The following is a 23978-nucleotide window of genomic DNA, read 5'->3' on the forward strand; positions in this document are numbered from 1 at the left end:
GCAGTGGCCTATACGGCTATACGATGTACTTAAAAAGACGGATAAAACGTTTTGCCTATAAATAATGTGTACGAGTATAGAATGGACGCAGTGATGGCAGTTTTAAAATAGGATCGCGTCTCGGTGACTTTGACGCGTGGGGGCCGTCGCGCGGAGCAGTGAAAAAAAAATCGATATAGTCACACGCGACCGTGTGTGATAATTCACGAGCCGTGGCGGATAATTCTACGCGGGGGCCGAAATCCCAACGGCTGTCACGGCCGCCGCCGCTTCGCACCCCTCCGATTGTCAGCACGGCGTGACGTCACCGGGCCAATGCTGACCGGGCGGCGGGGCGGGGCGCTGGCCTGCTGGTCCAATCGGGGCCCGGCGACCCCTTCTCCCCCACCCAGTCGGCAGTCCGGGACCCGTTTCCCGACCACCGCGGCCGCGTCGGTCTGGTTCCGCGTCAGTCTCTAGTCCGGTGTCGCGCGATCACGTTCGCACGACCTTTCTCCGTGCGTTTCACTCGTTGCCGCCGCCGCGCCAAGTCGCAGTGTCAGTAGTCTGTGCGCTCTTAATCCGTTTCGCAGTGTTATGTTCCGCGTTCTTATTTGATGAAGTGCGAACTGACTAGTGTGCGAGTACCGCGTCCATACTACCGTATTATCATCGTTATCATTACAGTTTGAGTCGAAAGTATTATGCTCGTCGGCAGTCGTCAGGGACGTCCATAGTGGTAAGTAACAAAATATACAATATTACTCTATAACAGAATATTTGTATCGATGAAGACGTTTAACTTTAAGTTAGTCGTCCAGCCGTAAGTATTGCGTCGAAGCTGAGGAAAAAAACCGTCAACACGGCGGCGGCGCGGCGGTCGTTCGTGTTCGTCTATTTCGACAACGGTGAAAACTCGTGCACCGACACAACACGGCAACGTCGCACATGCTGGCGGTTCCCCTCTATCTGATTGTGTGTGTGCGTTTTCGTGTGCACGCGAGCTTGTGTGTGTGTGCGTGTGTGCGTGTAGTGCATGTGAAACCCCGACATGGTCTCGTGTGTAATATTATGCTGCCTCCGCGCACCGCCCGCCACCCACCCATCTTATTTGCTCGCCGCGCCACTCACACGCCGCCCGTTCCCGCCGCGCTCATTCACTCGCCGCCGCCGTTACCCATAGGTTTCCTTCCTCCCTTCACCGCGTCATGTATACGGCCGCCGTCGTATCCATTCAATGAAGGCCAATTTATTTCCCCCTATTATTTTTTTTTCTCCCTTTCACCCTATTCTCTTTTTCACTCTTTTCCGTCACCCCACCTCTTCCCCCATGTAGGCAGTGTGTGCACCGGTCTACTTTTTGTCAGTAGACCTATTGCCTACTTTTTTTTCTAATTTTTTTTCTGTTTCACAATCAAACGGTTTTTCCTCCCCACCCCTGATGCGCGGTGGACCGGTTGTTTCCGTGGTAAACTCTACTATAGCTTTTAACCCAATGAATCATAAAATAATATGGTAGGTATTTAGTTGTATATCTAGTATACCTATCTTAGGTATACTCGATGATTATAATGTATTATGATTTTTTGCTCTCTGAATATGAGCCTAAAATGTACATATACTTATTATAGGCACATTTAGTATTTAAAAATTTTTTTTCTTACCTACGAATGTATGTATCCTTTTATTAATATTTAATTCACCGGGTCTACTGCAGAGTGCAGAGCTCAAATTGATATATTCTTGTTCCTTTATTCGTTTTAAGCTATTCACGCAATCACGCAAACGACATTTATATTATTATTATTATTATACATTAATTATAATATACCTACGTAACACTGATAAGACGGAAATATATTGCATGTAGGTATATACAGTTCTACGTCGGGAAGGGGGGAATTGTATGCACGTCAGTTTCGGCACCGGCGCTCTTTCTCTCTCTCCCTCACTCACTCGCTCTTTCTATAGTTCTCCATCACTCTTTATCTCACACAGTTGGTAACACTTTTACCCCATGGTGCGGCGTCTGTGTTAGTTGTTGGTCGCCGCTATATAGTTGTAGTTGTACATGTGACGAGAAAAGACCATGCGTTTTCCTGATAGTGATGTCTATATATTTAATGATTATTGGCGCGGTAGGAGGGATACTCCAATGATTGTATCTGGCGGTAGTATATCGATGACATTTATACGAATCGTCCTTTTTTTTTTTAAATAAACGTGTATTTGATAGAATTAATATATATATATATATATATATATATATATATATATTATATATTTTAAATGACATTTTATTTTAAAAAAAATTGGGAGGAAGATAAAAGAACATCATGATGCCGTTGTATAGCTTGTTATTTCATGTTCTCTTCAAGAGTTGGTTTTTGACTCGAATGTACTAATAGTACATCGTCGACATTTTATAAAAATATAAAACTCTACTATGAAATCTGCAGACAAAATTACATAGTATTGGCTATTTGTTGTGTGAATATGGGATTTGTGTCATATAAGTATTAGGTATACGAGTGACGACAATCACAAGTACTTATATAACATAAAGGTATTATTATAATTTATTATTTAGGTATAATGTTCAAAAAAGACTGATGACATTATACATTATGATATATAATATACGCGTTTAGTTATATTATCATTTATCAGGAATATTTAGCTATATGAATTGCTATATATACATTGAAACTGCTTATCAACTCTGCTTGAAGTTTCAAAATTGCAAAATTATTTTTGGAACATGTTTCGTATAACTATAAATTATCACGCCTGGTTTTTTCTGTTCGTCGCCCGTCGTATCTTAATTTGGTTTTTTTTATGTTTATTCCCCTCCGGATTGCATTCTTCAGGGCCCTAAAAACAACCGGTTTCCCATATATATATATATATAATATATACAGACACATTGCTATATAGTGTATACGCACACAGACGATAAACGAACCCCTCTTGTATATAGTGTGCCTGTTTCCCGTTCCGGAAATTATGGATAAACAAAAGGTGCAGCCCCTATTGATACTCACCGCGTTGTGTATAGTGCATGTATACATATATATATATATATATATATATATATGTATGTATATTAAACACACACACTCTCATTGTGTTCTCACATAGATGTACCTACTGTCGTTGACGTGTGGAGCAATAGGAAAAATGTATTTGAAAATCATGTGTATATGATAATATAGGTAGCTACTATAGCTACACAATACTATATGATATATCCCCACTGAACTGTCTCCGTTGTTAGGATGTGTGTTGCGCTCGCAGTTGCCACCAAAAAAAGTATTTTGCATGTCAATATAGGTTATAATATATATTATCGGATTGTTCCCATATCTATATTATGTACACTCCCATAATGTTCTTAACAATGGAGGAAATTTTGTCACACGATAATTTTTCCCTTGTATATACTATATATATATTACATACGTATTATGTATATATCTACATTTCTTCATTCTTGCTACCCACCGTATTGACAATGGAATGATGGATACCTATAATAGTAAGTAATTATCTAAAGCATCGTGTTGACATCACAAAAATTTTCTGTATACCAATACCATATCATTTCAAATATTTTAATTTATTATACATACGTGTATTGTGTACTGTATATATATACTGTGCAGGTATAGGAACCCTAGATAATATGCCTACATAAATATATACATAAGATTTTGATACCTTATTATTTTTACAATTATAGGTACCTATCCTTATAGTATTATTATGCTATACGTTATTATTTTTAATTTCTACTTAAATTAAACTTAAAATATTATGCAATAATGATAGTACACCATAAACATATAAATAATCAATAAATACGATACCTATATGTCATTGAAAATCAATAATACCGTGATTATTGGTATCCTATATGTCATTGAAAATCAATAATACCGTGATTATTGGTATATTTAAATTATATAATATATTTGTAATTATGTATAGATGTAAAATGTCTTATCTTGCAAGCAAAATTCATTTAAGTGTCAAACAAATTTTTTTATAATTATTTTTCATGTAAATTTATTATTTCTAGTCATGTATGACGCCTTCTCGTACGCGTTGTATTAAATAATTATTCAATATTTTGTGGTATATTTTAATTCATATTTATTGGCTATAATAGTATATCTATATGTATACATCATATACAATAATAATTTTGGTTTTCTGCTTTAAAGTCCATTAAAAATGTATTTATCTTTATTTAATATTTTTTTCAAATTTCAGTTTTTGTATAATTATAGTGCCTAGTCATAGAGAAAACTACATGTTTTTTAAATTAATTTCAATTTTTCTTCTTCAATATTATATCAAAAGCCTTTTTAGTTCACTACATATGTAAATAGTTTATGTATTAAACAAGAAAAATAAAACGAAAATATAGTTTTTATTAAAATACTTACGTGCAATACGTATATACATATATATAAGGTTCCTTTGTATTACCCTTTTTCACTCAATTTACGGCCACATTATTATTAAATTCACTTTATAAATAAAATTTTTAATAACAATGGTATAATTAATCTATACAATAATTTTAATTTTATATTTTTTATAAGAAAACTGGAGATTTTCGCCTTTTTACGAGTATTTAGTTACACACATTATAGAATATTAATAATCAATGAAACCGGTTTATCGGTTTTTTCTCGATGGATCACCTGGACTTTCCTATATTTGCATGCACGAGGAAACCTTACATGACCCGAACTTCTCTCCCCACGACTATAATATTATGTTCAGTCACTGTGAAAATGCTTGTCAAGGGTGTTGTTGGCGGATGTTCTTATTCCTGCAGTTGAATGATTTTATCCCTGGAATAGTGGAATAGCAACGTACGTTAAGTATATTTTACATTGAATAAATCGATAAAAAAAAAACACTCCTTATTATTACCTATTATTACTTGAGCCAGGACTTCGGCAAAAGAAATCTCATATCTTCAATATTAATCTTATTATACCTGCAATTTATACATTTATACCTTCTCGATTTATCTTAACGTGCGTATTGATGCCATTGACTTGTCGCGCAGTCTAACAACGTATATACTGCAGACTTTATTCTTATATGTGATTTTTCTCTATTCTGCAGTGTATGTACATATACATACACGATTACGTTTGAACATAATATATTCTCAAGGTGTATATTAATGAACCGATTGCCATTGGCTATTTTTATTTTAAATTACCCGATTATATAGACCGTTTGTTATTGAATGTGCGGCCACTGTTAAGTACAAAGAAGAAAAAGTATGCATAGAATGGGCAAGGTTAACGTCTTATTTACTTGTATACCATACAGTGTTCAATGTATATGAACACAAACGGATCCGAATCCTCTAATTTCATTGAAAAATCATCCTCGTATATATGTTGTATGCGTGCGCATCGAGTGTTGAGACTCTAAAGTTACCCATCCACCTGTCGTTGTCTGCATGCTGTGTGCGTAAGCGGTGCTCTCGATTCGGCAGAATTAGTATGGAGTTTTGTGTTACCCATATACACCAGCTATAATAGAAGTTTTCCATATTCCCCAACATCTGAAATTGTATACTTGAGTATAGTTTCATCCCAAGGTCCCCCTCCATTCCAAGTGTTTATACTTTATATACACACATACACAGGGGTCGTCATAAGTCCAGAAACCACCCTCTTTCTTTCATCTCTGAAAACATGCAATATGTGTTTTTATGCCCGTGTTATAGGTATATCATATATAATATACCTATATATATATAGATATTTTACAGTATTTTACTTTTATACCATACATAGGTTACTAATATATTATCTATACAGCGTGTAACAGTACTATTTGACAAGTATAGTAATATTTGTAATGTAAATTTGTTAAATAGTCCCGTTACACTTTATATAGTAATATGTGTGTGTTGTATACGAATAATAATAATATTTATTTTATTTTTGTATTTATCTACAGAATTGAAACCATATTTCTGATATATTGTTATTGTCGTCACCATGTCGTCATCGTCTTTACCTTCGCCACCGTGGCTGCTGCAAAAACTATTCGGCGACCCAGTTGTGCCCTGCAAAGGTGGAAGAGTAAAACTGACTGACGTTAACCGCCAACTAATTTGCGTCTTATGCCACGGGTACTTGGTAGACGCAACTTCCATCGTAGAATGTCTCCATTCATGTAAGTATATAAACATCTTGGACTACTTTTCACAATCTGTTATGACTTCAAGTTTATACACATTAACACATTACCTATACATTACTCGATATTCTCATGTACCTATACTTATTGGCGCTCAAACATTTTAGCAAGTACCTACTACAACGTCTACAACTGCATGTGCTCTCAAAGGGGTCGGGTGTAAATTGCTGATGCGATAGTGAAATTTGTAAATCCTAATTGGGGGCAACGTTAATATTACGTGCGTTAAATGGCCGTTATACTTTTAGTACATATTGAATAAAATTATTTTATTGTGTAAAATAATTTTCCGTAGTTTTCCTGTGAAACTTGCGTATGTTAATTGATATTACTATTAAAATTCGCGAAGGCACCGTGAGTGTAAATCGAACGGGCTTGGCCGGCGTAGTGGGTGCTATTTGGAAAGTAAATTTGTCGCATGCGGCCGGAGAGGGGTTGATGATGCGACGTGGTGCGGTGTGATTGATTGCCTACTGTGCGGTATGCTTATTGCAGCGTCGGCGACGGCTCTCGTGTTACGTAGTCGACCGTCGACGACGCGCCGCGTGTAGTAAAAGCGTAGACGGTATAGCTGCTGTCGGCGTGCGTGCGTGTGAGTGTGTACATGTGCGCAACGTTGCCGTTGTGCTGGTATGTTTTGATCGGCAAAACGACAACGGCGCTCCGTAGTAGAAGTGTACCGCGCGCGCGTACCCCGCACACCACTACGAGGAAAACACAACAAAAACCATCTGTGCGGCGTTCCCTCCGACCCTCAGTTTCCCTACCATCCATCGTTCACTATAATAATAATATATTCCACCGCCGCACTACTAACCTACGGCTTGTTAATATTCGGCGCAAGGACCTGTGTGCTTCGTCCGCCGCCGCTGCGTCCGGAACGGGCCCGCTCAACGTTCCGGCGTGTCCCCGCGGGGCGATGCGATGCGAGAGGGGGATTTTCCGTCCGTCCATCGTTGTCCTCGTTCTCCGTGTTCTGCCGGCGAGTGCGCCTCTAATTGGACGACGGCGGTGGCGGCGGCGAGGGACCGTGAAAAACGCTTTCGGATTTCTCTCGCATCGGGCCGGCGGGTGGGTAGGGGATAAACTGACGGCGCGCACCGTCGGTGGGCGGACGGGGTATACAGAGCGGTAGGTGGAATGACGACCCCGCGAGTGCGCACCGACGCTATACTAGAATATTATTACTTCTCCGCTCGAGCATCAGCCTCCCGTCATGATTATTATTATTGTTTTTATTATTATTATAGGGTTTTTTTTTTACGGTCAACGATGAATTTCTTTCACACATCATTAACGCCGCGTTGTGGGTTGAAAAACGTTCATTATACGCTCTATAATATTATAGATTAATTTTCTGGATTCCTAACTATACCCATATGAATATAATATGATACATACGTTATATAGCTTAAGATTAGACGATCTCGGCTTCAACAACGGACATTTTTAATTGACGCATTATGTATGTTTGCCGATACTACCTAAGTACTTTTATATCCACTCCATTATAATTCTAGTTTTCCCAATAATTCTGATTTATTTTAATTAATTTAAATTTTTATTGCAGTTATATGATTGATATCGTGTTTTTAGTTATTTACGAAGCAAAAAATACACGTAAAAACCCCTACTCAAACACTATATTTTAAGTTATGAAAAAAATTTTAAATTATATTATATTATTACAATTTATTAAACTTTTTATGATGATTATAGGCATGATATTTTATAGTCTTATTTACTTGCTATGGTTGGGTAAAATAGTATTTTGAGTTATCAGTTGTATCTAAAACAAATTTAAAAAAAAAAACACGTTATTTAAACAAGTCCATTCCCAATTAAATTAACAAAAAAAAAACCATCTTCATTATTAAGAAAGTAATAGTGAAAAACACCATAGTGTTTTTTTATGGCGGTGTCTTTGCAGGTATACGATATTCACTAAAAAGTATAATTTGGTAATTCTATATGATTAATAAAAATTGTTCATAAAAAGTATATATAATAAAATAAAATATTTCTAGTAGTAAACTGTTCAATTTTCTAATTGAAGAATTAGGCTTATTTCGTGCTGGTTAAAAATCAAACTAATAAGATCAAAACTATGTTCACTTATATTTTATTTTGATATAAATCTTTTTTTTAAATTTAATTTGGTTCCAATTTAAAAAAGGGGATAAAGTAATAATATGTTATCAATATAAATCATTGCAATTATGAAAGATTAAGGGTATATACATAAATGCAATATAGATTTTCACCATTATGAGCGTGCTTACACGGAAGTTGGGAGGGGCGATAATATAATTTTCATCTTTGGTTTATTTTCGTCGTATAAAATATATGATAAGGCAATAAATGTAAATTTCAGCATTTATAACGTGGTCTAAGAATAGTAAAAATGCATAATATCTCTTTTCAAAAAAGTTGATCTCGCCACTGTTCGCTATACATATAAAGTACATTGTTATTTAAAAAATATACCTACATGCTATTTTAAATTTATATTTTTGGTGCAAAAATCGCCAGGCAGATCCCATTAAAATATTCTCCGATTATTCACTGAAACGCTTAAGGCTGTACGCTTATATACATTACATGAAGGGAGGGTAAAACTTTAAATATTATAGTATGGACGAAACTCTGGTCGATTAACCAGTGACTTATGCTAATCGTTTCGAAATTGTCGACGAATTTTCGCATCATTTGTGTGATAATTATACCACTGCGAAAGAGTAGAATCATTTAATTCCTTAAAATTTATTGAACATTTTATATTTGCCCATATTTTATATATTTATTATATTGACATATCCCTATTAAACTAATTGCCTCAAACAATAAATCTATACAAAACTAAACAAATAAATTATGTGTTTCAGTTTGCCGGAGCTGCATTGTACTACATTTAGACAAGAATAATTTTTGTCCGATATGTCGAGAAGATATTCAGAACAGCAAAGTTCTCAAGTAAGCTTATAATTGACTTGTTTTCTTACTTAGTGTTATAATTTTGTTCTATAAAAATATACCTCTTTAATTTTACTCTCACTATCACTCTCTTTTTATAAAGGTAATATAAAAATGTATAAAGTATTATTTTTATTAAACTATACAATTAAAAATAATTAATAAATATAAAATAAGTTAATATCAAAATCCGATTAAAACGTATTTCTCCAATGTATTATATTTTTATTTTATAGTAGATATATTTATGTACCTAAAATATTATGAAAAACGACTCCACTGTATTGTATTTTTGTATCATTATGTATTGCTTTGTATGTTTAAATTGTGTTAATTTTTTCATGTGAGCTATTTGTAATCACAAGGATTGGCGCCTGGAAATACCAACATAGTACCTATACACATATTAAACATATATATATATTATATATAACATATTACGCTTATTGTTCAAACAGTCATACTCCCCGCTGGTTTTTACGACTGTAATAATACGATAAGCCCATATCGGCCATAACGGTATGGACTTAAACAATAATATGTAATAAACTAATAAGTGCACCATGTCCAAATATAATATTTTAAACCACTAAAAATATAAAATTAAAAATATTTTTATTCAAATATTATATAAATGTATGTAAGAATATCATCAAAATATTTGTATAATGAACTATTTTTAATTAAAAAAAAAAAATTAGTACACAATTTTGAAGTACCTAAAGATACCAAAAGTTTCAAAAGTTACTTTTCAAACAAATATTAATGCTTCAGACAGTTGTATGTTGTTCCCATTTGACACAGTGGGTGGCTTTTGGAAAAGAGCAAACTTGCCCATATCATACACAATGCGAAAAAAACGGATTATGTTTACGAAGAGAGAAAGGCCCAAGTTAGGGTCCAAGTTATTCACCCGAGGTGACGAGAAAAGTTTTAATGTTTGAGGGAACTGCTATGGTTCTTTTATGAATATATTCGAAAACAACAGTCACATTATATGACATGGTGTGAAAAAACTTCACAAATCTAACATTCATAACATATACGTGGTTAGAATATTAATGTATTCATACATTTCAGTAAATTTTTATTTTCTTATTTAATATTATTGTATTGAATATAATAATAAGTAGATTAGGTTAGTTAATACTCGTATTATTGAATTTATTAAAATATTATATCCAAAATGTATTAGGTGTTAACATTCTTTTGTTGCATTTTTTCTCTATTAAGTCCCTGGATGAAATTAATATGGTACATTTATATTACCTATTATAATTTATAATTGATTATGTTCGCAAATAAATATTACCTTTGATTTGGCTGAGACCTGATATTTATTTATAGTGTAGGTAGTAGGTACCTACAGTAAGTTTATTATAAACCATAATAAGTAATTAGGTATATATTATGTAGTTAGGTCCTGCAGATTACAATTATATTTTATAATGCTTTGGTGAAAGGTAAAATACTGATATAAAAAAAAAATTATACTCCTATACTATCATATATACATACCTAGAATTTATATGTTGTAGCATTTTTATTCAAAATAATATTCCTGTTATTAATAAAATGTCTAACGTGTATAAATACCATAAATATCATCAAACTGTTCATATAATATATACCTAACGAATAAATAGAAAACAAAAAAAAATTATAAGGGCTGAATTTAGTAAAAAACAAACATGCCTGTTGTAGTTTATTATTTATTTATATTAATATTATTATTTTTGTTTATTATATAATAGTTTAACCACATGTGTGATAGGTATATGTATATAATATTTTGTATATATTGTTATTGTAGCTACGTGATAGGTGTACGTAAAATATTTTAATGTTTGAGCGAGTAACACGCTCATAACAACCCCCCACACACATACCTGTGTCGCTGTGATTTCACGGTTCGCGTAACGTGCGACAGTCGCCGCCGCTGGGCTTTTCTCGCGGGAAAAGTGTTACGGTACGGTGAACGGTGTCTGTGTGTGTGCTGGCGGCAGACGCGCATACGTATAAATATATATACGATTGTGGTGGTGGTGGACGGCCGCGGCGGTATACTATACGGCAAAGTCGAGTTTCCCTACCGCGCTGGCGGCACCCGTGTCAATGGCCTCTTTCTCTCTCGGCGGCGTTGCCGTAGTATTCGCCGCCAGTTTTCGTGTCGTAAAAAATTGGCAGATAATATAGTAAGCGTTATTCAATCATTTGAAATCGTCTTAGTCATTATACATATATGCATTATTATTATTATCAGTTTAAATAGTGAGATCGAGAGAGAGAGAAAGAGAAAGAGAGAGAGCTGCTGATTGGGAGAAACGGGGAAAAATAACAATAGATTTCATTTATGTATATAATACATGCTTTGCTCATATAGTTTTGCGATCTATCGGTTTTCACGTTTATTCCGTTGCCTCATAATATAATTTTTTTCTTTGCAGACGTTGTCGGTTCTGGTTCGAAACATTTTTTTAAATTTTGCTAACATTTCATACTTCCTCTGGCTCTGCGTTTTAATCTGTTATATTTTATATTTCTGAAAATGTTTAACTTTTACAAGATAAACTTTTTGCTGTTAATTAATATTTTTATTACGTAAGATGTACATTTATTTTTAATTAATCTACACAACCACACATTATATTATTTATATTATACATTTCCGCTTTCGAAGTTCCTGATTATTAACTGCATCGTCGTTATTCTATCTAAATCTATCCTACTCTCGATAACTGCCAGCTTGTGCGCGTAATAATGATCGGAACACTGCGTATATAATTTGAAAATCGTTATTCGAATTTCATCACACGCTCGCTTTATTCGTTCATCATATACAACAATGAATCGTACAAAAAATAACGTTCATATCTACTATATAAATTGATACCCTTCGTGCGTATACATTATTTTTCCATTTTTGTTATTTGTTTGTGCTTATTGCTTATACATCGATACCTAACTAATTTTTTTATCGACAACAGTATGAAAATACTTATAGGTATAAATGGAAAACAATCTCGAAATTCTTGAGGCACCCATACGCACTTCTATCCGCCTGGTAGATTTTCGTGCAATTAATTTTGGTTTGTCACATTGTAAATTGTAAATGCCTTCGTTGTGTGGGTGCTTTTTCATTTTATCTACCGAGACACCAGTCGCGAACTGAATGTATTACGTTTACTAACAAATGAAATAAAATAAACAATTAGATTAATTTTGAGGAAAAATCGTTATAACGATCTGTATACAAATAATAATAATTGGAACATTCAAACAAAATAATACAATATTATATTCCGCTGTTTTTTGGTGGATGTCACTACTCCTATATTGCGAGTATATAAATGATACCTATTATATAATAACTATATTTTATATTATGTTTGCCTTCTAATCTAAAGCTGATGAATTTCGTTTGTATGTACAATATTGTACATATTCTTAAGTGTAAAATTGTTTATTTATTTTGTATACTGTATAGAGTATAAACACTATAAACATAACATAATATTGTTGATCTGTTGTTTTAAGTAAAGTGTCAACAGCAAAACTTTTACAGAAATTAATGATACATTTTATAGGTTAGAATGTTAGATAATTAATGCAATAATCCACGTTTCGTTGTGTTAATATAGGTTTGTCTGTGGGCAATTTATGTCGATGCTGTAACTGTACTCACCCGTATCCTTATTCCTTACGTATATAATATTATATACATATATATATTTACTTTAAATTATTCCACGTACACCTACATATATTTATAATCCGGTACCTATATAATTTGTTACGTATACCTATACGGTTACCACCATGTTTTAATTGTAAAAATTAATGGTATTTTATTTATGTGAAAATTTTCTTCTGAAGCTTAAGTCTTCTTTGAAGAATAGTAGTGACCAAGTGTTATAAGTATGTGTATGAAAAGTCAATATAGTTAAATTTGCAGTATCTAATACATGACTGCAAGGTTAAAGTAATTTAATTTTAGGCTTAGTTGAAAGAATTTGAATATTCTATCATACGAATTTAAAAAAAGCAATAATTTTATGTTAATTTAGGTATATTTTTAAAACATTGACTATGTACAAACATCATGATCTATAAAATCCAATATGCAATAATTGCAAATATGCTTTTGTAAAATATACCTATACTGTAGGTATAGATATTATACATATATAGTACTCGGCTTAAGTTAATATTATACAAATATCTAGTTGTTTAAACATACTAACAATTTCATTAATAATTTTTAAATTTTAATCTATAGCCATGTTAAAAGTTTTACTCATTCTATACATTTGTCCTTTAAGTTTATTTAGGTACATACGTATAATGTTATCTAAAAGTCAATAATTTATTCTGCAGTAATTATGATTCAAAAAAAGTAGGTAACAAAATATAAGGTGAAATGTACCTATTTAGATATAGTAGTGTTTGTATCTAATATATACACATGTATATATATGTATGTCCCTTTGTGTTATAAATATATTTATATAAATATAAATATGTAATACATTGGTCTATTGCCTTGTTACCACTTCGCCTTGCTGTCAGTTTTGTTATGGAATGTATGAACCCTCTCCCTGGCATAGGTATTATAGAATCTAGGTAATTTAACTGAATAAATATGGCTAGAAAAATAATGCATTAGGATTTGTGTTAAAAATATGAATAAACTTATGCAAATAAAAACAATATACATTAATTTAAACCTACTTTTAAGCAAATGTAAAACTTGTAAAACATATTTGGACAATATTAGACATTTTATTTGATTAATATACAATTAAAAATCCAGTTAATATATTTTTACTTCAACAAGAAATTGTAATTTAGCTTAATTTATTTATAAGCAATTTTTGTTTGTTTAGATACAAAATGTACTTAATATGTTGTTGTGTAGTCAATAATGTAATATATTGAATATGTTATTCATATCCAACAGTTTAATTCACAAATAAATTAAGATATGGATTAAACACATTTTATGTAATAACATCACGCAATTTTTTTTCTTTTGCAGACCCGATAAAGCATTACAAGACATCGTGTACAAATTAGTCCCAGGCCTATTTCATTCAGAAATGAAACGTAGACAAGAATTCTATCAAAAACATCCTCATAGAGGTAATATATTTTGATCTATAGCGAGGCGTTATACGTTTAATATTTTATTTTCTATTTTTCTTATAGACATGCATTTACAACCGGAATGTCGGGGTGTCAGCGTTGATCGAATCGTATATACAGCTGATGAATTAATCAGCCTGTCATTGGAATATTATGATAAGTAAGGGTTTTACAAATTAATGTTTAAATTAATTATGCATTTGAATATGATAAAGGTCATAAGGATAGGAATAAGGATAACATTGTACAGTTCTAAATGTGATTTAAATGATTTCAATAATTTATACGATCTCGATTTACCTGCATGGCTTCATTTCTATATTTATTTGCAATTTATTAATTGTTAATCATTTCAATTCATCAGTGATAGGCAATATTGAAATGTTTGACACTCATCATAGTCTATACGGCTATTTGGTTAGCGCAATTCAGGCACGGCGCCAGAATTTTTTTTCTAGGGGGGCGGTAAAGGGCAAGTTAATTTTTTGAAGGGGCATAATGCATATTCAACAATTTTATTTATTTCAATAACAATAAAAAAAATGTTAAGTAATGATTTATGTATCAGTGAACACAGTAATACTGTATAAGTGCATTTTTAAATATAACATAAATTTATTACATACCTAATAGTAATATTTGAAAATAAAAAATACAATTAAAGGACCTACAATTTAAATATAAAAACATTTAACTGTATAGTTGCATTTCAGCATGAGACATAATTGAATATAATATAATAGTAATTACTAAAATTTAAATATGAAAACATTTTTAAATGTATAAGTGCATTTCTGCATATAAAATAAATTTAATATGTATATATTAGTAATATTTAAAAATAAAAATAAAATTCCAAGTAAGATTAAATTATGAAAAAAATTTAAATAAGCATTATCTTTCTATTGTGATGAGCAGCAGAAAACTTGTCCACAACCTTTTCCATATCTAGGTTTTTGGAAATGTTTTTTTCAATTGAAAGAATTGCTATATCTGTTAGTCTTGAGTTAATCATTTTATTTCTTAAATAAGTTTTGATTTGTCGGAGACTAGAAAAAGTTCTCTCCACTCCGGCACTGGAAGGAGGTATGATAATTGCTATGGTACATAGTAAATATAGTTCAGAAAAAGCCAATTTGTAACATTCTAATAAATGCATGAAATCGAGTATAGTGTTAATTTTAGTTTTTTTTTCTATCTGATGTCTTTTTATGAGTTTCGGTATTAACTTAAGTTCAGATTCCAAGCTTTCAATATCAACATCATAATGCTTAGCAAAAGGTAATAATATTTGAAAGTCTAAAAAGGATTTATTTTGAGGATTTAAGGAACTTATACCAGATAATATTGGATTATTATCAGAAAATCTTCGTTGTAGTTCATTGATCATTCTATCAATTACAGGATTAAATATGATTATCTTTACATCATTCTTACACATAACGGTCCTATTTTTAGATGTCGGTAGTTCTGTAATATAAGATGAAAATCTAACAGGCAATTTACGATGAGTTCTTCTACACATTAAGTTTTCTTCAGGTAATAGAATGTTATTATTTTCCGCAAACAAAACAAATAATAGTTGGGGAACTAGCTTTGTCTAGTGCTCCATGGTCACACACCAGTTAATAAGAGTTAAAATATCTGGGGGGGGCGAGAGCAGGGCGAGAACTTATCCTGGGTGGGCAATCGCCCCCCCTCGCCACCCCTTGGCGCCGTCCCTGGCGCAATTAATCTTGAAATCTATTTTGAATAGTACACATTTGTACACCACAAATCGGTTATAGGCGCTGGTATAATAACCATACATTTTCAGCCGTATTATTGACTGATTGTCTGCAGATCACGAACGGACGTACAGTAGAATGTATATAATTGTCATGCGATAATTACAGGTACTAATCGGCGAAAAATAGGAAATCTCTTAATAATAGAAGTTAAAATATTTATAACCATAAAGTAACGTTTTATTTTTATTAGGTTAACTAATATAATTAAACGAGCATTTAACCTTTTAAAAAATAAAATAAATTTCTCTTTGTGTATTATTATAGCAAGTGATGATATAAGCCTGAGGGAGTTTGAATGTATTTAAACTCCCAAATTATTGAAAACAAACTTAATGATGACAAAAATACGTTAAGGACTACAAAACAAAATTAAAATTTTATATGGGTTGAAGATCAAAATTTAAAATTATTGCCATTTTCTATTATTGATATGTTAGACTTGCTAAAAAAAAAATATGTAGGTTTTTTTTTATATATAAAGCTGTTAAAATAACATATTACCCCCCCCCCCCCCAAATTTCAGTATACAATATATTAGAAGCTACAGGTCTTCAGTGTTCATCTACGTCTCCCGTGTATAGAGAAAAAGATAAAAAGCCCTCAAATGCATTTCCCTCGCGCGCGTTATTCATATCGATCACAGGGCCCAGCACCGTAACCTTGGTTACCACAACGGGCTGGAAAACCACATTTTTCTGAGATCCTCCACTAACAGTTTATTATTTTCAAGATCCTTGATGTTTCTCTACTTACTAAATACTATTATTACATATTATTATTTTTTTATTATATTGGTTACGTATAAATACATTATTTTTTAGATACCTCCTTAGTTATACTATTTATTATATCTATAGTATCATCATCATAATGGTAAATAAAAAATAATAAGTAATATGGAATTATATTGTTGCATAAACCCGTACAAATATATTCTATTGTCTTCTCGTAGTTCACTTTTGAGTGATTTCAATAAATATAAAAATTAAAAATATTAAAAAGTACTATTTTGAATATGTTATGGAAATTAGCTTGAATGTAAATACCTACGTGGTGTGTAATCTCATGCCATGTATTTTTTAACTTTTTTTACCAATAATATTTTAATGTAATGTTTCATTTAGATTTCTGACATGCATGTGTAATTCTAAATTCCAACATTTATCTACTACGTATTTCATATATGATTGACAGTTGTAATTTTTACCCCTCAGAAATTCTTGTATGAAAATAATGTCTATTGTTTAACATTTTCAACCCTTCATCGAATAATTTCCGTCCGTTTTATATTAAATGGCGATGAATTTATACCCCCACCATCGAGCTCTCTTCAACATGTGGAATTTCAGGGTTTCATAATTCGATTGTCGTACAGGCCACTTATTTTCTAATCCCCCCTCCTCCTCCTCACACCAAATACCATCAACTGCTACCGCTGTAGCAACGCCACCGTGTTGTTCTCGCTCTTCGTGTCTTTTGTATAGCACGCGATACACATGGGCGCACCGTTGCAGCTGTTGCAACGCCACCCCGAATTGCGAGCAAACTATAATATGTGCATGTATGTATATATTGCCATATCGGTAATCATTTTAAAAGGACAGGACCGTTGTGGTAGTATACAGTAAGAAAATAATTTAACGTAACATCACGTGCCCATTTGTTAAGTTTTTTTTTTTTTATTGAAAACCGTTATCCGCTTTCTATTTAGTTGATACATTTTTCATTCATTTATTTTCTCATATAAAAAGATGATATCAGCTAACTGTTGTAGTGGAATTTATTTATAAGAATAATGAGAATATGAACATTTAAATATTTTTCAGTTAATTGCATGGCTTTTAATTATAGCTACATTTATTTAGCAGATAGATATGTCTATAAAAGTCTAAAAATATTGAAGACCTATTTGATAAATATAAAAATTTAAAATTATGTTACTTTGTTGTGTAATTATCATCATATTTTATGTTATTCACAAGTATTTGATTTTATCAATTTGTTTTTCAGGGTATGTGAACAAGAAATGTGGAAAAACGTCACAGATGATAAAGGTTTACAGTACAAAGTGAGAGTAAGTATTATCTAAAACGTTACCTATACCGAAATAATATTGCATAATATACAATAATCAATTTTATTTTATTTCAAAATTGATTATCTTTATTTATTTGTATTCTCAAAAATAGCTTACTAAATATAATATCTACAATGACCGTTATTATTTTTATATTTTTTAGACCGACAAGCCACAACGATGTATAGTGAGAAAACGGTATTTAAAATGTCCGGCAGCCGTAAGAATGTCGCACCTCAAGAAATTTATTCGACTGAAGTATAACCTAAAACCTGAGGACAAGGTAAGCAAATTTATTAGCAGATCATTTATAGTATTACTTTATGTACAATTATTTTGTTTCTACGTAAATGCTATTATTTTTTTTTATTTTTTTATGGTTAGGGCTTCGACAACTGAGGTCATTAGCCTGGGGAACTGTAGGGGAAGGTACTGTAAGGTTTTAACTCGTGGGTTTTTTTGGCAGAATTTTGAATGGGCACCCGTGGGTTTATGCCATGCCCGGTTGGGGGCCGGCGGCCTCTCTCTCCAGACATCGCGAAATGCCCAAAGAGCGATGCCGCCCGTGATCGAGATTCGAACCGGCGACTGCGTGCGTCGCAACCGACGCCTTAGTCCGCTCGGCCACTCCACCCCCAAATGCTATTATTATTCTTTCGTTAAAAACACATTTTGATTACACTATTGGCGCATCGGTGTAGTACAAAAACACAATAACAATATTAATGTTCAGTTTTTTCCTTGTGCAGTTGTTTCACAAATTCTACTTGAAATGTAATCACACTGTATCTCATTATTGATAAAATCGCAAGTAAATATTTCCTACAGTCCTATACTATAGTAGGTATGTGTACCACCTTGACTTTATGTTAAGTATAATTTTGATGCATTTATTTACATATTATGACGTGTTATCCCACAGGAACATAATATGTTATTTATACACAATATCGTCAATAAGCTTTTATGAACATATTTTATTGCCTACATACTACATAATCAACAAGAACACCAAAAATACATAGTCTACGTTTATTGATTTTGTTTTTGAAATCCCGCATTAATAAACTGTATATTGTATAGTAGTTAAGTTATATTGCACTGACAAGATATTTATTTACATGTAGCAGATACAGAAATAACTTTGTGGTAAAAACTTTAAGTACCCATGTGATTATGTACACTAAACGTTAACTTTGTTTATATTTGTATTTTTTTTTGTGGAAAAATAACTTGATTTCTGTAAAACAATACCTCTCAGTTGATAGAATACAAAAAATGTAATTTCCACGTGAATTTACAACAAAAGTGTATATTCTATCATCATTTTTTCCACGTAAAATATTATTTAAAAATAGTTATTTCAAGAAGCAGCCCACTGGAAAAACTGCCAAATCCCTGGTGGTTCAAGGTGCCACTAGTTGTTATATAATAATAATATATTTTTTTGCAATAATACAAATTATAATAACAATTTTGTCCAGATTTCGGTTTACCAATTACTGACTTATGTTTACTTATTCCCAAGATAATCCATTATAAATAAATAATAACTATTCACGGATTATGTCTGTGGTGATTGTGTGTAGACGATCTATAGTCGGAAGGTCGATTCGTTGTCTTAAATCACCTTTTTTTTTCAGGTCGAATTGCTGTACAGGAGAGAAAGCCTACCCGAAGAATACTCAATAATGGATATCGCGTATATTTACACATGGAACAGAAACGAACCTATGAGGTTCTTTTACAAGATTAATGCTCGTATGATGGTGCCTGTAATATTGCCGTCAGATAAACTTAGTACGACGTTGACAGATGTGACCACAGAACCCATACTCTCACCGCTACCTCACACTGCCATGGAAACGACGCCATTGCCCCCACAAATAAACATGTCGGGTCTTAATTCGATCGTCGAAACGACAGAAGAAGATAAGAAAAAAAGTGTGCCACAACTTTTGAAACTACCCATCAGCGAAGAATCAAAAGTGATTGAGGGAGAACAACTGCCTAAAGTAGAATCGAACGTAAAAGAACCGACGATAGTGATCGCAAGAACAGATGTATCAAAGAATGATCGTCGATCATCTTCTCCTCCGCCAATAGAGTCACTGAACCCTCCCATATCGCCAGAAGGTAGTTCGAGGAAGGAAAATGTTTCAGATAACGTCAGGAACAATTGTGCCAATGAATTGTCGAAATCAACCCCCACACAGACTATGGTGACAGAAGAAGAAAAATCTGTTGATCTCGTTGAACATCAACAAACTGGCAATACCACCGCCGAAATACCTATGAAAAAATTGGAAAAACTAGTTGACCAGCAGCAGCAGCAGATGCTCCCGGTTGTTGTTACTAGTAACTCTTCACCTTCTGCTTCGCCATTGCCGAAGAAGCACAAAGGCGTCGGTGAATCCAAGCTCAATTTATCCATCACGAAACTGATCATGAAGAATAAGAATGCTTCTGCTGCTGCCAAATTTGTTCCTACTTTGCAGCAAATGCAACAAATTGGTATGCATACATCCATACCTAGCTTCCAACAACAACAACAACAGCAGCATCAGCAGCAACAATCTTCATCTCTACAGCCTAATGCTTACGTACGTCCTGGATTTCCTGGCATGCATCCCTTCAAAAGGACTCCAGAAGCGGCACCTGTTCGGAGCCAAGCGTCCACCAATCGCCCACCTTTTATTCCGGTGCGCAAGTCCTACGAATGGAATAAGGCCAGAAGCTTAGCAGCTAAACCACTACCATCACCTGTAACGACTTCTGTGAAAGACAACAAGATGAATGAGAAGTTACCCATGACGGTTGTAGAAAATCCAACAAAGAAACCGATGGCTGATAAACCCCCGACAACTGTCGTTAATACAAGTATGTTATCGAAAAATTCAGACGAAATGAACGCGGCACAAAGTCTTTTAAAAGTTGGCCAAGATCTTCGGCTCTTAAAGCCACCAACTGTCACCGATCTGCATGACAAGTACAACTGTGAATCGTCGCTACAGATCACAAAAGTCACAGAGCCAGAGACTAATCAACTACCAGCCGCTCACGAAAATCACTCGAATTCTCAGCCGAGCTTACAAATAATGCGAGTGCCGCCGGCAACAGACAAGTTATCAAAACCTGCAGCAACTACAGAAATTAGCAACGGTAACAACAGTATCAATACTGTAGTAGTGCCGAGCAAACCGGTCAACAAGAAACCTGTACCAAGCCTGTACAGTATGCCAACGAAACGAATGAAGGAAGACTCTAACGTACAAAGTAACAACGTTACAGACAACAATCGTATAGAGAGGCGCGTGGACACGGAAAATGGCGTTCTTAGTGTATCTCTGTTGACCGAAACTTCTAAACAAGACATGGATGCCAAGCGTCGTGAAATCGTACAACCGGACGTGTCTATAAAGCTAATGACGTTCGCTACTGAATCAGTGAAGAAAGCACCAGAACTGAGTCCAATCGCTAGCAGTGGCTGTAACAGCAAGAAAAAATTGGATGAATTGAATCCTATCACTAGCGGTGGCGCTAACAACAAAAATAAATTGGATGAATTGAGTCCAATGGCTGGAAGTGGTGCTAACAAGAGAAAATTTGATGAATTGAATCCCGTCGTTAGTGGTAGCGCTAACAACAAGAGAAAGTTAGAAGAGCTGAATCCTATCGCTGGTGGTGGCGTCAACAAGAGAAAACAAGAAGACCCCGAACGGAAGGTGACGCCTCCGAGACTTGGACTGAATAAGGATGACGTACCGCAATTGATCGAGATCAACTCGTCGCCGTACGCTAAACTATTGCCTACCAAAAAACAACAATCTACCCCGAAACAGCAACAATCATCGAAACTCCAAACGGTTACGAAACAACATTCGGCTATGAAACAGCAGCCTACTTCAAAACTTCAACCCGCGACCAAAGTGTTGGACTTGTCCAAGTCTCCACCAAATGGTTGCGTAAAACGATTAGCAGCTACTGAAGGCTCCGGTAATTGTTCTCCACTAAACACGAAAAAATCAACCAACTCTGTGCAAATGGTACAATCATCAATGACTACTGGAACTACTTCGGCGGCCATCAACTCAAACGTGTTGTTTGCTGCCCAAAGGCAAGCTGCCGCGTTTTTGTTGAAACAACATTTCGAAACATTGAACAACGGACTGATGCGTAACGGTGGCAAAGGACCCATCGAATGGCCTAGAACTATGTTTAATCCTGCATTATTCGCCAGGCCACCGACCAACCTAAACAATTGAACGGTGACTTTGAGAAATGATTATGATTATTATTATTATTGCTATCGTTTTCTTCGTCTTCTTTTTTGATATCGTCTAGTGAACCCTATGGTTATCACTTATACTATTGAATAGTATTTATTATTTAATATTAGTTAGCCTATATAGTATGTAGGTACAAAATGAATTATTATTATTTTATTTGTTAATATTAATTATAAATTTCTTTTTTTGTTAACGAGTTCAGTATGTTATTCAAAGCTCAAATGTAACATTTTTTTTTATGTATATAAACTGTACAAACAAGACACAAGTGAAAAAATGATGATAAAACTTCATCATTATGCTATTATTTACACTATTATAAGTATATTAATAGCAGACTGGTTCCCTATATGTATTTATCCCATAATATATTTTTATTATACGTACATTTACAAAAATCACACATTTTATGTTGCTTAAACCACGACAATATTGTACAGCAATAACATTATTATAACTATATTTTGTATAAACTAATAAACTGAGCTATATATATTATTATATTTAAACTATTGTAATTTTTTATTATATTATTTATTTCAGGGAGAAGGGTATAAAACGCAAAGTATACAGATAGATACGTGACCTCAGATCTATTTTACAATAATTTTTAATTCGCCAAATTAAAGTTTACTCTTAATTTTATCTTTAATTTTAGAAACCGCGAAGTCGACAATGAACTACATGGACAATAATATCATTACATTTACCTTTTTTAATATCTAGATTAATTCAATAACTGTGACGCCCCCCCCCCGCTCCTCTCTATCCACTACTGATACCTTCAGTTATTACTTACGTTTATAGTAAGTTGTTTTGTCTAAGTGTTTTATGAACTGATTTATTAAGTTCTCTCTTCCAGCTTTTTTCTCTATTATTTTTTCCATTTTTGTTAATTTTTGATCGTGTTCATTTTTATCATTATATTGTCTTTATTCGTCAATTAGATTTTGTTGGCGGAGGTATACGTCTGTTTAATAAAAGTCGCCGCGTTTCATAATTCCCTTTTTTGTTTTTAAACACACACCTGTCAGATTACATCTGCCAGGTATTCAAGTTACTTCAAAACCGACATTTTTGGAAGTAAAAAATTATGATAGTAAGTATTGTGTTGCAGCCATGTGGTGGCCCATGGGCGTGTTTCGTGTATATACACACAGGTGTGCACACGACAATTGCTATTAGAATATTATTATTATATTGTAAAACTAGGTAGGTACATTCGGTAGTTTTTCCAACGTTAATTAACTGCCACGGTCGACGAGACCTGTATGCGTTGGATTATAATATACGTTTGATCCCTGCATTGGGGCGTAGTAACCAATTGACTTATTATTCCATTATTTGAGTGTCGGACGAAAAATGATTGGTTTCAGTTCTACATTTATGCTGGTAAATATGGACTGGGTGGTAATCAAAAGCGATTATCGCCACTCAAGCACCCATTGAAATTTAGACACTTACGAAGGCTTCGATCAATTAATG

General features: G+C 33.5%; 1 protein-coding gene across 1 annotated transcript; it reads left to right on the top strand.

Moving 5' to 3' along the window:
* The first annotated feature begins 444 nt into the window (after window positions 1-444).
* LOC107165828 (uncharacterized) lies at window positions 445-23002 on the top strand. The gene is made up of 8 exons (XM_089222712.1): window positions 445-718; window positions 5977-6195; window positions 9105-9192; window positions 14231-14334; window positions 14401-14497; window positions 18138-18201; window positions 18368-18487; window positions 19848-23002. The coding sequence occupies exons 2-8, from the start codon at window positions 6018-6020 to the stop codon at window positions 22467-22469; spliced, it is 3273 nt and encodes a 1090-aa protein (XP_089078838.1). The 5' UTR covers window positions 445-718; window positions 5977-6017; the 3' UTR covers window positions 22470-23002.
* Window positions 23003-23978: the final 976 nt, after the last annotated feature.

Source organism: Diuraphis noxia, unplaced genomic scaffold (assembly GCF_037042655.1).
Source record: "Diuraphis noxia isolate RWA-SAM2 unplaced genomic scaffold, SU_Dnox_SAM2 contig0003, whole genome shotgun sequence".
Classification (NCBI taxonomy): domain Eukaryota; kingdom Metazoa; phylum Arthropoda; class Insecta; order Hemiptera; family Aphididae; genus Diuraphis; species Diuraphis noxia.

Coding starts and splice junctions, on each gene's coding strand:
- LOC107165828 (XM_089222712.1), top strand. CDS start 6,018: ATGTCGTCATCGTCTTTACCTTCGCCACCGTGGCTGCTGCAAAAACTA. Junction 9,193..14,230: donor CAGAACAGCAAAGTTCTCAA/GTAAGCTTATAA, acceptor TTTCTTTTGCAG/ACCCGATAAAGCATTACAAG. Junction 18,202..18,367: donor GTTTACAGTACAAAGTGAGA/GTAAGTATTATC, acceptor TATATTTTTTAG/ACCGACAAGCCACAACGATG.